Source organism: Vespula vulgaris, chromosome 2 (genome assembly GCF_905475345.1).
Source record: "Vespula vulgaris chromosome 2, iyVesVulg1.1, whole genome shotgun sequence".
Lineage (NCBI taxonomy): Eukaryota > Metazoa > Arthropoda > Insecta > Hymenoptera > Vespidae > Vespula > Vespula vulgaris.
This window is the reverse complement of record NC_066587.1, coordinates 2,102,807-2,119,558: the sequence shown is the minus strand read 5'-3', so window position 1 is coordinate 2,119,558 and position 16,752 is coordinate 2,102,807. Positions and strand designations below refer to the sequence as shown.

Genomic DNA, 16,752 nt, shown 5'->3' with positions numbered 1-16,752 from the left:
GATAATTTGCATTTAATGTGAAAAAAAAATATGTATTCTAATTTTTTATATTTCAATATACAATGATGTAATATATATATATATATATGATGTAATATATATATATATATACAATTTACATCTAGTCTCTAAAAACAACGTAAAATAATAATTTATAATTATAGAAATGGTCTCTCATTTGAATGATTGCACAAATTGCTCAACTTTGAAATATAATGCATAAAACTAAGGTAAAATTCTGGAATATTAGATTTAATTATTCCAGAAAAAACGATTATTATAAGATATTTGACAAATAGTATAAAAGTTTGATTTATGCACAAATATTAAATGTAAGACCAAATAAAATCTATTCATTGTATATCCTTTCAATAAATTTACAATGTAAAAAAGAAAAAATATAACTAATTTTACATAAGAATTATTTTCAGTTGATGCCAGAGTAAAATTTATTTAAATACTATATAAAATGTAATGATTGCACGTACGATCTACATGTAATCAAATCATGAAAAAATTACATAGTATATATGATTTTATATAAATTTTTTTTATAACTATAAACGAGAGTATGTTTGTAGGTGTGCGTATGTATTAGAAAAAACGTAATATTATTGCGAACATATGAAAACGTGAAAAATATTTCTACTTGTTGATTCATCGACGAAGGTGTGTTCTCGATGATGACGACACAAACAAGGTCGGGTCTTTATTTTATGGAAATATCAATCGACTATCACATATACCAGATTCTAGAAAAACCTGCTTTAGTATGCCATCAACATCAATATCAATGATAGATTAACAACAAATTTAAATATTGGCGTCAATAAGCCTCTTTATTTCGACCAATCGCATGCGAGTATTGAAACTGCAGAACGAACGCATTCATATTTAAGCGGATAACTTTGCGAAATTCAGACAATTTCTTTAAAAGTATAGTGAAGAATTGGAATAAGTTACTTAGTTTAAACAACGCGTTACAAGTTACAAATATTGTAATTTTAAAATGGTAAAGAAATGTAAAATACGATAATGAATTTTTTTATATTATAATATATAAAATATTTATATATAATATAATATTAATTTTATTATATATATATATATATATGTATGTATGAATAATTTTCTTTTATATTAAAATTTATCATTTATCAATTTTTATTATTTTTTTTTCTATATATATATGTAGACTACTTATACGGACAAAGGTAAAAAGGTATGTAATATAATTTTTTCTAATTATACAAAGAATGACTAATTTATTTTTTTTTTATAGCCTGTTGGTGGAAAATTTCTAAGTTTCGATCATGTAAAATTCTGGGTTGGAAATGCAAAACAGGTACTTTAAAAAAAAAGAATCTTGTATCGTATCGCATATGGATATATTAATATCTTTTTATATAGTTCTTTTCTCTTAAGTCTATAAGAGAATATTGATTATTACAAAACAATTACATACACTTTTTTTTACAGGCGGCTAGCTTTTATTGCGCAAGGATGGGATTTGAACCACTCGGTTATCGTGGTTTAGAAACTGGCTCAAGACATATAGCAGCACATGCTGTTAAACAAGATCAGGTCATTATATATATGTATAATTTACAAAATTTTTTAACATTCTTTTTACGAATTTTTCAATATTTCGAATGAAAATAAAAAATAATTAAAAAAGATTTTTTAATAAAAATGTTCTTTTTAAAATTATAATTATAATACTTTTATTAATATGTTATAAATAGTAATATATTAATAGAAATTATTTTTCCTAGATAATATTTGTTTTCGAATCAGCCTACGAGCCTGGAAATGAAGAAATGGGGAACCATCTTTCTCAACACGGTGATGGTGTTCGTGACATTGCTTTCAAGGTCGAAGATATCGATACTATCGTTAGGGTACATATAAATGATAAGATTGAATACAAAATTATTTAATTAAAGAAGAAAAAAATTAATTGAAGATATTATTAAATTGTAACTTATAATTAAAAAAAAAAAAAGATAAAAGAATAATGTTTTTTATTCACTTAGGTGGCAAAACAAAAGGGTGCAAAAATTATAAGAGACATATGGGAAGAAAAAGATGAATTTGGTATTATTAGATTTGTCACGTTGCAAACGGTAAGATGTTTGAAAAAAAAAAAAAAATAAATAAATAATTGAATACAATTATTACAATTATATATCTAGTATGTATGTGCGCGCGCGCATGTGTGTATGTATGTACGTATAGGTACAAATTTTTTAATTTAGTATAGTCTCCAAATTTTTTTTAATTAGTATGGAGATACCCATCATACTTTGATTGACAGAAGTAAATACAAAGGATTTTTTCTACCTGGATTTGTAAAAGCCTCAGAAGATGTACTTATTAAACATTTGTAAGTATCATTACATCATACTTAAAGAATACATATTTCTTATTAATATTTTTTTCTTAATGAATTTATAGGCCAGCAACTCATTTAAAATTTATAGATCATATCGTAGGAAATCAAGCTGATAAACAAATGGAACCTGTTGCTAAATGGTAAATATGTAAATTATATATTTCTAAGCAAAAAATATATATACTTTTATATAATTTTTATTAAATTTTTGTATATTTTATTTTAGGTATGAAGAATGTTTACAGTTTCATAGATTTTGGTCAGTAGATGATACTCAATTACATACCCAATATTCTGCATTACGTTCTATCGTTATGACTAATTGGGAAGAAACTGTTAAAATGCCAATTAACGAACCAGCACCTGGTAAGAAACGTTCTCAAATTCAAGAATATGTTGAATATTACGGTGATGCTGGTGTACAGCATATAGCTTTGAATACTAATAACATAATAACAGCTGTAAGTAATATTTTATTGCAGATTTGTTATTCTTTTACTTTTGATTATAATAACATTAATTTCTTGTTTTTATTATTGTAGATACAAAATTTACGAGCAAGAGGTATGGAATTTCTTAATGTTCCTGATAGTTATTATGATATGCTGAAAGACCGTTTGAACAATAGCAAAGTCAAAATTGCAGAAGATATGAAAATATTACAGGTATTGTATATAATATTTAAAGAAAATAATAATCTTTTAATTGTTAACTGTTTCTCATAACAACTTTTCAGGAACTAAAAATTTTAATTGACTATGATGAAAATGGTTATCTACTACAAATCTTTACTAAGAATATGCAAGATCGACCGACTCTCTTCATAGAAGTTATTCAAAGGCATAATCATAATGTAAGTCTAAGAGTAATATTTTTAATAAGATTAATTTTGAATTTTTAAATGTATATAACACGTTATACAAGTAGCAGAGATGATATTTGTTATGTCACAGGGGTTTGGTGCTGGAAATTTCCAAGCTTTGTTTGAAGCAATCGAACTTGAACAAGCTAAGCGTGGCAATCTGTAATATATATTGTGGATAATGTTATTGCATCGATAAATAACAATAAGATTATTATAATATAACATTTTAAGTGTTATTACATAATATAATTTACAATAGAAGATCATTTATATTATTTTGTACAAGTGCAAGCATGTATGCATGTATTGTACATCTTATATTTCATATATTACATATTCATGAATTCCTGTTAACCAATTACTATGTTGTCAATTATAATATGCAATTATAAATAAAATTGAAATGAAAAACGATAATATATAATCAGGCAATCAGTCCTATATATTAATCTATTAATTTCATTAATATATGCGTATGTAATTTATAAAAGTAGAAAGCATTAGAAAAAGAAATATATTTTGTATAATTTCATTGACATGTACAATGTATTATATCACTATTGCATTAAGTGTTCTATTAAAAACAATTTTTTTGTTAATAATAGCATAATATTATCAGTAATATTAGACAACGAAAATAAAAGGAAATTGAAGAAAACAACAATTATTAAACTGTATTTATTCTTAAACGTTGTTTCTTTTTTCTTATGGCCAAGATGTAAGCAGATAATTTTCATATAAAAACTGGGATATTTAGATAAAGTGGGATAATATGCAATGACAAAAAAGATTAATATGAAAAAAACCTAGCTCACTTATTTCAACATGTGAATAGTCCATGGTTCAATGAATTGTCTGTAGATAGTTCTAGAGTGCCAACAGACATTTTCTTCATGGACTATCGTGAATGCCAAGGCGGAAAATATCGTGTTGACAAAAGAAGGAATTTCCCAGTGGTTTCAGCACAAAAATTTGTGAGAAGGGATGTGGTGGATCTTCATCGGCCTAAAAAAATATTAATATGCGTATCGTCAATAAGTGTTGACAATCCTGACGAATTCCTGACGAATTATCGAATTATTCATTTTTATCGGCACTTTTGACATATAACTTGATATCATCTCTATACAAAGTAAACGAGATAGCAAAAATAAAATTTGAAATTTTTCTTGTTTTTTCTTTTTTACAAAATGTATTACGAAGTAAAGAATTATATTTTAATAAAATTATAATTAAAAAATATATGTATATTTTTTAAAATCGCCAATTATATATAATATATTAAATTCTTCTTATAAAACAAAATACAAAATATAAAATGGTAATTTACTGTATACATAATACAAATAATAAACGCAACATATATCAACAAAACTTTTTGATAAAAGGACAAAAAATTGTAAGTTGCATTATAAAATTATATTTCATCTTTATATTGTGTAATTCAAATTAGTTCAGTAATTTAATTCATATATTACATACAAAATATATATTAGTATCTTACTTGTTAATGAATACAGTGGTATTATTTTCTCTCTTTCAGTTGCTTTCTTATTTGGATATAACATATAATACATCATAATAGATGATAATTTTACATCTATTAAGCGATGTTTACACACATACATATATACATACACATATAGATACATATTATATATGTATATATATATATACACATACGTTAACTTATAAGACTGTTATTTATAGATTGCAAAAATATATTACAATGAAACGCTATATCAGAACATAAAATTTATTGGTCAGTACTAATTAAAAATGGCACTGTTACCAAGTAACCAACAATTTCTCTATCTATATTATATTTAAATATTTTATCGGAACATAGTCAGTTATTATTTAATAAATATAAATAATGTGGGAAATATTATGTATATAAGGTGGTGTAGCCATGCACTCCTTCTAGCATTGAAATAAGCAGATGTATTCGTATAAAGCAATGAATAGGTAACATCAGATAGGCTTGCCTTTACTAAAGTATGGAGAGATCAGTGGATGATTGGTACCTGTTGCCTAAACCGTGTCATGCAACGCAAGTCTGAAGATGTCGTGCTGCACGTAAAAGCTGGTGCCAATTGGCTTCAGGACAAACGTCTGGATGTAGGCGTGGGGCTGATCCTCATCAGTCTACCCAATCATCAACAATCACTCACTGAGTTTCTTATATCATCTTCTTTGCAGATGTAGGTATATAGAGAGATAGTTGCTGGATACTAGTCATAGCTCAATGTCTACCTTCACATGGCAGCACAAAAAATGTCAAACGATACAGTATATACATATGTTTCCAGTCCGTAATAAACAATCGCTTAGACAGAGAATTCCAAATGCTAATGGAATTTTCAAATTATAATAACATTAATTAAGAATTACTTTTCTAAAAAATTTCCTTTCAAGTTTTTCATCGCTTTCATAGAATAGAATATATATTGCAACTATATTTTGTTAATTTGTGATAGATGTCGTATAATATTAAATTACTGAACCAATTACAATAAAAAAGATGAGAAAAAACATTATTTTAAATATATCTTGCTTTTTCAATGCTCCTATTATAAGACGTTAAAAGTATAGTTTGTAACAAATATACCTAAACCACATGCATATTCAATTAGATATGGGCATGGATGAAACAGCTATTGTAGCTATCTCACATATCACAAATAAATAAAAAAATAAAATTGGAAAGTGTATAATATAACCCATGCCCAAATCTTTGGTAGATAATTATCTATATAAACATTTATTACAGAAATAGAATAATATTAATATGTATAATTTTATTACTATAATATGATAAATCATTATTAAAATAAAATAGAATCACTTTCTATAAACAAAAACACTTTAATAACTATAATAAAATTACAATAGAGAAAAAGAAAATCTTATTGCAAATGGCTTACCTGCAGCCTCCCCAAAACATTTATGAGTACACCACCGTCAAACATAGGCTGCGAATCAATCGCTGTTATTATTCGATTGATTTTTTGAAATGTCAGACTCTAGGAAAATGAAAAACGAAATTTATAAAAATTAGAAATTAATAGTTTGATACGACTTTGATGTTAACGTTATTGAAAGTTCAATTCTTCAAAATTTATCTTTACTTACATATTACGGAATTTTCTTATCATACATATATGTATATATACATACATACATATACGTATACACACACAAATAAATAACACAATTTTAAGTAATTTTGTAGTATTGCATATTATTGTAAAAATATAATACTCACAGTCAATTTCTCCATAATTTTAATGGCACCTTGGATTTGGAAACCTTCAAATGTCATAAACGACGTCTCGGTCTAAAAGTATTCAAATTCAGTCTTACATTACCATCACATTTTAAACAATAAATATCAAAAGAGAAAATAGAAAAATAATTTAACTTACATTATACATGTTTATTAAGTTTGGTCTTTGAGCTGGATCATCGAACAGCGCATAGTACTGCTGTACAAATCCTTTTCCGATTGCTTCGTAAGATGGATTCAACTCCATTACGATAAATCAATCGTCTTTGTGAGACCGCTAAAAAATATTAGCAAGGTAGACCGTTTGTCGGTTCAATCGCACAGTGTGTATAGTATCTTTTAAAAATGTTATACTAATGATAACGTTAAGCTTTCGGACATCCCTCATGCCAGTTATAAGCGAGCAGGAAGCGAGGAAGATGGAATTCGAGTGTTAAAAGATCGAACTAAAAGAAAATTGGATAAACCGGAAGGAACGTACGTAGCTCTTTCGCGCGTCTGCCCTCTTGCGGGATTAACTAAGAATTGAAACTATTCCGAGTACACATCTATTCTTTCTTTTACATTTTCTAATAGAGTATAGTCTCATTATAAATTTTTATATTAAGGAAATAAATAAATAATTTATATATATATATACATGTATATAATTCCATGTATAATTAATTCGATAAATAAATTACAACGAGGTTAGTTTTGTTATGGACTCTGACATGAGCCACTTTTAGCTCACTTTATTATAAACATAAAATCTATTGATGAGCATATTTAAAAGCTAATCATGTCTGATGTATACACATGTACGTATATACGTACTAAAAGTATAAACGTTAAATAGCTTATCGCTATTGTTTATCAAGACAAGATATTTTGATTATTGTAAATAGTACTTATCGTCTTGTAAACAAGTGACTTTGTTTTTGCTTTGTTATTTATCAAAAACATACGAAAATTGAAGAATTTTAAAGAATCATATCGAACTTATATCATTGTATATACATAATCCATAAATAGATTAATGAACTTTAAGAACCTTTAGTAAAATGAATTTATATACAGTATATATATATACACACACGGACACAAATAATACAGTAAGTATGAAAACGTCATAAGTTAGATCGCTCGTCAATAGCGCCTCATTGAGCGTACCGATCCTAATCCTTTATTCGTTCTTCAGTCGACGACACACCGTCTCGAGATGTGCACGTGTTTTAATCATTGTTCTTTTTCTTTTTCTTTATTCAAAAGTTTATTTCTCTTCGGAGTGTTTGAATAACGTTGAATATTTATTTTTATTATACAAATATACACGATGATAACTTTACATACGATTATAGTTGTCGTCATCGTCGTTGTTGTTGTCTAATTGAAAAAAAGAAAAACAAAAAAAAAATAAAACAATATTTTATATTTTTGTCGAGCAAATTAAACGATAAAAGAGGAGAGGTACGTCGTCGTTGTTTTACGCCGCCTTTCTATTGTTATCACTATCATTCTACGTTGTCGTCATCGATCATTGTTCATCATCAGCATCATCATCATCATCACCATTGTCTTTTAACGTATTATTCGATATTCTTTGAAATTATATGTCAAATTTTTTGTGCGTTATTATATTGAAAGTACACACAACGCGCGTTGGTATTGGATTAAGAAAGAACGAACATGAAATTGGCGCCATATCATATTTGTAATGTGTAACCTGTAAACTATATTGTTTTACATGAAGTAATTATTATATCTTATTACACGATTTCATTTCTTTTTTTTTTTGTTATTTTTTTTACATTTCGATAACGATTTTCATTTTTCATAGTTATTCCTTCATTCATTATCTTTTGCACATAATGTAATCTTAGTAATCTTATTAAACTCTAATATATATATATATATATATATATATATATATATATATCGTTGATATTATCAGTTATATATTATCAAGAGATTTTATCAGATTATGTGAAAATTTCTTTGATAACCGAATAGAGATAGATAAATCGTTGAAAAGTTTAATGCGATATGTCGAATACATTTCGAAGTCCTTTTACGATGTGCATATAAAATAACGTAGAATCCTATTATAAATCTTTTTGGGAGAAAGTTATTCAATGATTAAAACAACTTTATTTATTTAATCTTTTTTAATCGGTAATGGGTATATAATAAATAATTTTGTCACGTAGATAGCGTCGTATTGTTTACAAAGAAATATATTCGAAACTTCAGAGATGATTAAAAGATAAATGAATTCCAAAAAATTAAAGAAAAAAACAATAATTTGTTATAAGAAGTATCAAACTGAAAAGACGAGAAAAAACAATTGTCAGGATTTCTGGCAAACTTTCTCCTTCTCTCCAAGTTTATCGATTACGTATTTATTTAAAATTTGTTAAAAATATAATTTATTAATTTTCATTTTTTTTTTCTGTGAAATTGAATCTTATCAAATTTATAATTTTATATTGTACATATGAGAGACGTGTCATCTCTCTTGTAGTTTCGAAATGTAGTAGGAGAGACAGGACGAGAATATGATAACGACCGCACTCTGACCATACCTTATCCTGTCACCGAGAGGATGTGACATCGACGCCAACGTCGATTATATATATATATCGACGTTTGTATATACACACATACTTTCTAAAGTTAATATATAGTGACTGTGAAATTATGTTCGAAGCATTCGGCTCTTATGATTCGAAGTGATATTTTCTTCTCTTCTATCATAACAGAGAATGTTTCTATTATCTTTTTGTATTATACATACACATATATATATTTTTTATAGTACATGTATATGTACACACAAACATACACGCACGCACACACATGCGCGTATATGTATATATGTATATACCATCCCGTATATAGAAATTAAAAAAGATAAAGGCGCGCTCAATTTGAAAATTTTCTCTTAGAGTTTTTTTATCTTATACTCTTAGGTTTTTAACTGTTACGCGGGCGATATAATAGAAATGAAAAGGCTAACAACTTCAATGTTCATTGATATGCGATACGACGAGCAGGAAACAAGCAGTCGGCTTAGTATATAGCCTTGGTACACTCTTTGGTTAGACTCTACCGGATGCGTCTGTTTTCGGCATAAAAGATGGCGGCGATATCCTCTCTTACGCGTAGATTTTTTTTATTTATTAAAAAATTAAATTTTATTATCATTTTAATAATAACAAAACAATTTCGAAGAAAAATGTACAACATTCTTTGTTCTCTCTCTCGTTCACATTTGAAAATCATTCGTATATCAAAAATCATTTGTATATAAAATGTAATTTACTATGTACAGGAATAATATTCTTTTTTTGTGAAAATTTTATCTTTGAATTTATCGTAGAAAAAAAAAACGGAAATATGTCACGTCGGAATAAACCAATAAAAATTACTGCTGTTGGAGATGGAATGGTTGGGAAGACATGTATGCTTATTACATATACAACGAAAAAGTTTCCAACGGAATATGTGCCTACTGTGTAAGTAAACACGCAATAATATATAATTATCATTATTCGATTATTTCAAAATTGGCGCGTAAGAAAAGTGATCGGTATAAGCGTGGTGTTTATGAAACTTTGAAAAGATATGTTTTCAATATGCTTATATTAATATTATAATATCACTTTTTTTTTGTAAATTAGTTTATTATTATATTAATACTATTTTTTGTTTAGCTTCGACAATTATGCAGATATTATTCGTTTAGATAGTCAAGAATTTGATATAACGCTTTGGGATACAGCTGGACAAGAAGATTACGAACGTCTTCGACCATTGTCGTATCCGAATGTAAGTTATTCTTGAATAAATTATATTAATAAATATAATTAATTCTAATAATGATTAATCATAAATTTTTAAAACAGGAAACTTAATGAGAAAATATATTTCATTGCAGACTGATTGTTTTTTACTTTGTTTCTCGATCAGTGCTCGTAGTTCTTATGAAAATGTTGCGAGTAAATGGTATCCAGAGATAAAACATCATTGCCCGCATGTGCCGATAATTCTTGTCGGTAAGTTTAACCACACATTTTTATTTCGTTGACTTTTAAAAAATCGATTTTTATCATATAACCTCGTTTTTTTCGGTATACCGTTAGGTACTAAAAGCGATCTCAGAGATCAAGACAATTTAGATATAATAACTCCACAGGAATGTAAAAAAATGAAAAAGAAAATCAAAGCTTCGAAATACGTTGAATGCTCGGCTGTAAAACAGGAAGGCTTGGAAAACGTTTTTGTAGAGGCTATTAGAGCGGTTTTGAAAAAACCGCCATCTAGGAAACTCTGTTATATTTTTTAAGAAAAGAAAAAAAAATTATATGTATTTATATTTATATTTAGATTTATAATCCGATGATTCACAAGCAAACTAATATACATTCTACCACTACCAATCGCGTACCATGTAGAATACTCGATTACATATTTTTGGAAATTTTGTCAAGAAAAAATTTTTTAATTATTATTATTGAGATTAACTAACCAAAAATAAGAAGGGTCTTTTATTAATCTTAATCATTTTCTTTTCTTGTTGGTCCTTATGTCTTTAGAAATTATATCTCAAGTTACAATAGCCTTTATAATTTGGAATATTCTACTATGATGATCTATTTTTTTTTTTTTTTTTTTTTTTTTTTAATTAAAAAATAGCTCTACTAAACGCTCATTATGTGTAAGCGTTGAGATAGATGCTTTGTATATTGATATGTATATAAGTTAGTTCGACAAAAATTTTGTTTTATTCTCGTATAAATTCTCCTTTAATTTATTTAATAAATTCGTCGTAGTTTACTAAAAATATAAACATTGTTTTTTTTCTTTTTTATTTTTTTTTAATAATATAGGTTTTTGTAAATTTTTTTTTTAATATTCCTACATATCTCTTATATATAACAAAAGAAATATAATAAAAAAAAAAATATATAATAATCTGTGTAATTTTATCAATACACATGAATCATTATTTACTTATACATGAACTGTGACTGCATTTACATTTATTTATAATATACAGTTATAAACGAATAAAAAGATGATACATTTTACTACAAAATTAATGTTTAATATATATTTAAAAAACAAAATCATAAAAAAAATTATGGATGATGTTGACAGTTATTTATAATAATAAGATACATTATTTATCATCATTGTCTCCCCTTTCTTTTTTATAAACTTTATGTTTTCACACATACATAGAAATTGAATATAATATTTTAGTTCATATTATATTATATTGTTGGCTGCAAATATTTCATCAATACTAGCATGTTTGTTTCTCCTTCTTTTACTAAAAGTTATATGTATCTATTGAAATATTATTAAAAAAAAGTAATCAATCAAAAAAAATTGATAAAGCCAATTATAAGGATAAATATTTATAAATACATTAATATGTATTTCGGACTTAATTGTGAACAAAGATAAATACAGCTTAGAATAATGCCGATTATTTTTATTTCACCGTCCAAAATTGCCATCTGAGAGTGGTGTTACTTTTTGTTGAATTATCTTACCATAACCTCCTCTTCCGCTATCAAAATCAGATCTATATTCGTCTCTTACCTACAATACAATTAATCAATATAATAATTCATATTACATTAGATTAAATATAGCAATAAAAAAAATATTACTTGTCCTCCTGTCTTTCCACGTCCATATTGTCTGCCTTCTATAAATCCTGCGTCCCAATCTGTTCGAATAATTCTATCGTCAAGACGTGTACCATTAATATATCGCATACAATTTTCTGCGTCTGGTCTTTGATAATACTCGACGAAACAAAAACCACATGGAGTTTTCTTATATTTATCTAAGCCCATAATGATACGTCTAATATCTCCACATTTGGAAAATAATTCATATATTTGTTCTTCTGTAGTATAAAAAGAGAGGTTACCAACATATAAAGTAGAGGAACTTCTAAGAAGTCTATCTTGCTCTGCTCTAGATCCCTACAATTTAATTAAATTCGCTGTCTAATTCACTGACATAAATAAATATCACAAACATAGAGGTTAACGTTCAAATATGCACCTTAAAATGTTGATCTCTGTACGAACTTAATTCAATCGAAGGTGAAGTAGATGCGTTCAGTTTTACTACGGCCATTATATTTATCATAAACCACTATATTATTGTAGCAAATTTTTAAAACAACACATTTACGAGTTATTCTTCAGAGAAAATTCAAAAATTTCTTCAGACACATTGGGAACGAACACAGAAGCGTCGAAGTAAACAGTGATGCCACATTTCAAAATTACAAAATGAAAATCTACAACAATTGGTACCAATATAAAAACCACTTCATATCAGCTGTCGAATTTGAATACAAGTATTTCACGCCTCTAGAAATTATTTTTTTTCGATCTTTTTAACTAATTAATTTTTAATATTACAAACCTTAATAATATTAAATAAAGGTTACATTGTACGCATGTGTATGCGTGTATGTGTATATTACATTATTGTAAAAAAAATTTTTAAATCTGAAGATTATCTATATATATAAATAAACATTTATTATTGTATTGATATATTTTATTGTATTAATACATTCTCCATATATCCGAATTTTTAAGCAAAATGCATCAATTTATTTAACTTACCTATATTTGAATTATATGTGCACACTATTTGTAATTTTGAGTCTTCTTGTATAATAATGTATTAATTTACAATTCGTTATATACGACTTAATTATCAATTATTTTTTAAGGAACAATTTTTTTATAATATATATATGTATGTATGTATGTATTTTTGAAGCAATATATATGTTCATAATGTACATACATTTGTTCATTTCTATATAAAAATCATTTATTTAGAAAATTTTCATTTTGTTCTATTCAAAATATTACCTCAACATTATGCATGCTATCTACATAAACACATAAAAATTATACAATAAAATATTTACTTAATTATAGAAATAACAGGAAAGATCAAATTGATAGAAATGAAAATTCTTTTACCTGAAGTAAAAATATAAAATAAATTCCAACTATTGTTTCTTTCCATTTTATATTTATCCATCAATAGGCTATTTGTGTTTTCAGATACACACATACCTATTTTATTATTACATATCAAATGTAGATTGACTTTTTATTTTATATAATTAAAAATTTTATTTGTATTCATATGGAAGGTATTAAAAAAAGATCAATGCAATAAAATGTGATTAAATTTGTGAAAGTAAAAATAAAGTAGATAACAGTAATTAATATTTAATTTTGAAATCTGTCCACTTTACATAATAATAAACAAATGTCATAGATCATATTATAGTACACAAATTTTCATTGCAGATAAAAAATCAGACTTTCTATAGGCTTGCGGCCTATAAAATGGAGTTACATTTATGTTGTGTTCATATGTCGGACTTGAATCTAATCACAGTTTATTTTGATATACAAGATAACAAAAAATTATTAGTTACAATACTGTAACAGGGTCATTTAAAGAGAGAACAAAGTTATAATATGTCTTACACATATAATTTGATCTCACAACTGTTTACCAAAAAATTTTTTTTTCTGAAGTACCACGCGATTAATATAGCACTTTCTATGAAATAGAATTCTTATAAGATTTTATTATACCGTTGACTGTATATAAATCCCAACCTTTGTTCCATTCTATTTTATATGGAATAATTAGTTTCTCACAGACATAATTTTGTTACATCATAAACAGATATTCCTCCTTTAAGGAACAATCATAATTCAATTAGATCCAAAGTATCATTATGCCACTGATATATCCCACTTTTAGTTTTATATGCTTATACAATATATCAACAGAGGAGAGCAACTGATATTATTTCCATGCACTCTTTACGAATATATTCGATAAACATCTCGCCAAATATTCACATGTCATGTTTTACAGGCATTTAAACAGATTCAATGCATACATATAATTCACCATATACATTGTTTTTAGAATAATACATAAAGTAAAAGATAAGGTACCTCCACGTTATTCAAATTTTCTAAAATTTCAGAAATATTAAGAAATGCGATTAATGCTCATCAAATATTTTTTTTCTTTATATTTTCCATATATATATTAGTAAACCTTGTGATTGATAAATTTATGAAAGCTTACCCCCTTATGATTGTGTGTTGTGTGTGTATATATATATATCGTATTATCGATATATCGATATATATACGTGTGTGTATTGTATATCTATCTATCTATCTATCTATCTATATATATATATATATATATCGAAAAAGCCATTTCTAAGCTGTTTATAAAAAAAAATGACTTCTTTTCACTTGTATATTTAATTCCATGAAAATAAACTTGTATCTCATTTTTGCACTTTGCTTATCAACTATATGTGTAATACTACATAGATATAATGAAACAGCCGCAAAGTTTTTTTTAAAGTAAAAGTAACAATTTATTTTTTTTCTCTGTAGATAATACGAAATAATTCATCATATTTTTATGTTTATATTTTGCCTTATTAAATATTACAGATAATATTCCAAACATTTATTTAACATACTTTATCGAAGTAGATGCTTTTTTAACTGAATAGTGCAGTTCACAAATTATACATCAATTAATCTCAAGAGAGAGATAGAGAGAGAAAGAGAAAGAGAGAGAGAGAAAGAGAGAGAGAGAGAGAGAGAGAGAAATAGAGAGAGAGAGAGAGAGAGAGAGAGAGAGAGAGAGAGAGAGAAATCACGGTCGAAGTACTCTCTTTCAACTTATCGCAGTTTTTAGTAATAATAAGCGTTTATGGATTCATCAATGACAAGGTTTATATAATACCTATACGCGTACACCACCAATATTTATTGCAATTGTTGTTGTTTTAGAACCCGAATGACTATAGAGCTACTTACAAATGTGTTTCATTTGAATACAATTGTTGTTAAGTTATGGAGCTCTCTGTCTAAAGCAAAAATTTTTTAAAGCACCAACATACAAACTCAGATATAATTCTTATATTAATTTACTTTATAGCGCAGGCAATTAATGTTTTTTGTTTTTGTATATTAAATATTGTACCTAATCATTTAAAATATAAAAAAAAGGCAGCATTGTAAACTTAAGATATAGTTTCATTCTCATTGATAATTCTTCATTATTTAGGAGATTGGTTTTTTGTTTCAGCATCCGTTACTTCAATTTCTGTACGCATATCAGTAACAAATATATCATATGCGCTCTTTACTATATAATGTATAGGTACATATAATCATATAACATCTAAAGCCAAGCTCCTGTAATATACACAACACTTGAGGCACTTAAATGTGTGCTCAAAGACCATATTTTTCTGACATTTCTTATATTACTTGCTTATAAGCATAATTCTAAATGGTATGTTATCTCTTGTAACAGTGTCATCAAAAAGGAAAGTCAGTGCCGTAATCAGGTATTCCAATATTTTATAACAGTTGTTTCTTTTGATCAATAGAAACAGAATAATATATTCCAGAATATTGATAACGATTAACTTCAGATTAATCTGTGTCTGATTATAATTGGAATAAATCACTTAAAGCTTCTCTAGTAAAGACTAGAAAGTATTTGGAACACCATGGAATGTTATATTTTCAAAATTTGTTTTATAATTTATATTTTAACGTAAATATATATTGTGTCAAATACATGTCTCAGCAGAGAAAAACTTTTGATTTTATCTTATAAATTTCTACTCCCTTAATGTTTTAGAGATTTTTTTATTTAATAATTTTGTACCATTACATATAAATATTCACAGAAAGTGTGAAAACATTACTCTCTCGCTAATCTTGAAATGAAAACGAACTTCTGAAATGGAAAATATAACACACCAACGTATACAATCTTCATTCTAATGTGGATGGTTCTCTCAAACAATGTTATCTAAATAGCTTATATTATAATCTAACTCAAAATACTGCAAGTATTAACGACTGCAAGTTTAATTTTATTTACATCTAGCAATATCAAAACAAGTGCTCCCACACATACACATTATATATATTTGCCCATGTTATGAATTTGATTTATTATTAAACAAAATTATTAATTTTAGCTAAACTTCCAAAAGCACTCCAGAGTTTTTCTATGCAAGATGCTACGTAATACAATTAAATTTTTTATTATTTTATTTTTTTTTACTTTATATATACCTTGTTTAATAATTTATTTAAT

At 26.2% G+C, this 16,752-nt stretch overlaps 4 protein-coding genes across 8 annotated transcripts; 2 read left to right on the top strand and 2 right to left on the bottom strand.

Annotated features, from left to right (window-relative positions):
• The first annotated feature begins 541 nt into the window (after window positions 1–541).
• LOC127072971 (4-hydroxyphenylpyruvate dioxygenase) lies at window positions 542–3,692 on the top strand. The gene is made up of 12 exons (XM_051013894.1): window positions 542–1,012; window positions 1,196–1,222; window positions 1,283–1,345; window positions 1,480–1,584; window positions 1,776–1,901; window positions 2,037–2,126; window positions 2,286–2,386; window positions 2,458–2,535; window positions 2,622–2,856; window positions 2,938–3,060; window positions 3,132–3,248; window positions 3,349–3,692. Exons 1-12 carry the CDS (start codon window positions 1,010–1,012, stop codon window positions 3,421–3,423), a joined length of 1,143 nt encoding a protein of 380 aa, XP_050869851.1. The 5' UTR covers window positions 542–1,009; the 3' UTR covers window positions 3,424–3,692.
• Window positions 2,575–7,003, bottom strand: LOC127072980 (probable nuclear transport factor 2). 4 transcript variants are annotated; one of them, XR_007785636.1, is made up of 5 exons: window positions 6,689–6,997; window positions 6,529–6,600; window positions 6,188–6,286; window positions 4,076–4,265; window positions 2,575–3,417 (listed from the first exon to the last, which is right to left on the bottom strand). XR_007785636.1 is itself a non-coding variant. In XM_051013913.1 (5 exons), the coding sequence occupies exons 1-4, from the start codon at window positions 6,794–6,796 to the stop codon at window positions 5,295–5,297; spliced, it is 393 nt and encodes a 130-aa protein (XP_050869870.1). In that variant the 5' UTR covers window positions 6,797–7,003; the 3' UTR covers window positions 3,924–4,265; window positions 5,249–5,294. The 4 variants fall into 4 exon arrangements, 3 of the variants coding, with proteins under 3 accessions (XP_050869870.1, XP_050869871.1, XP_050869869.1); XM_051013913.1 differs by lacking the exon at window positions 2,575–3,417 and adding an exon at window positions 5,249–5,408 and having other exon boundaries at window positions 3,924–4,265; window positions 6,689–7,003; XM_051013914.1 differs by lacking the exon at window positions 2,575–3,417 and adding an exon at window positions 5,288–5,408 and having other exon boundaries at window positions 3,924–4,265; window positions 6,689–7,003.
• A 713-nt stretch (window positions 7,004–7,716) lies between these two features.
• On the top strand, window positions 7,717–11,225 carry LOC127072977 (ras-like GTP-binding protein RhoL). Its single transcript, XM_051013904.1, has 5 exons — window positions 7,717–7,998; window positions 9,911–10,046; window positions 10,245–10,359; window positions 10,469–10,586; window positions 10,674–11,225. The coding sequence occupies exons 2-5, from the start codon at window positions 9,928–9,930 to the stop codon at window positions 10,874–10,876; spliced, it is 555 nt and encodes a 184-aa protein (XP_050869861.1). The 5' UTR covers window positions 7,717–7,998; window positions 9,911–9,927; the 3' UTR covers window positions 10,877–11,225.
• Window positions 11,226–11,495: 270 nt separating this feature from the next.
• LOC127072978 (nuclear cap-binding protein subunit 2) lies at window positions 11,496–12,849 on the bottom strand. Of its 2 annotated transcripts, XM_051013906.1 has the most exons (4): window positions 12,616–12,849; window positions 12,213–12,533; window positions 12,093–12,141; window positions 11,496–11,866 (listed from the first exon to the last, which is right to left on the bottom strand). In XM_051013906.1, the coding sequence occupies exons 1-4, from the start codon at window positions 12,700–12,702 to the stop codon at window positions 11,808–11,810; spliced, it is 516 nt and encodes a 171-aa protein (XP_050869863.1). In that variant the 5' UTR covers window positions 12,703–12,849; the 3' UTR covers window positions 11,496–11,807. The 2 variants fall into 2 exon arrangements, with proteins under 2 accessions (XP_050869863.1, XP_050869864.1); XM_051013907.1 differs by having other exon boundaries at window positions 11,496–12,141; window positions 12,616–12,839.
• Between the last annotated feature and the right edge of the window lie 3,903 nt (window positions 12,850–16,752).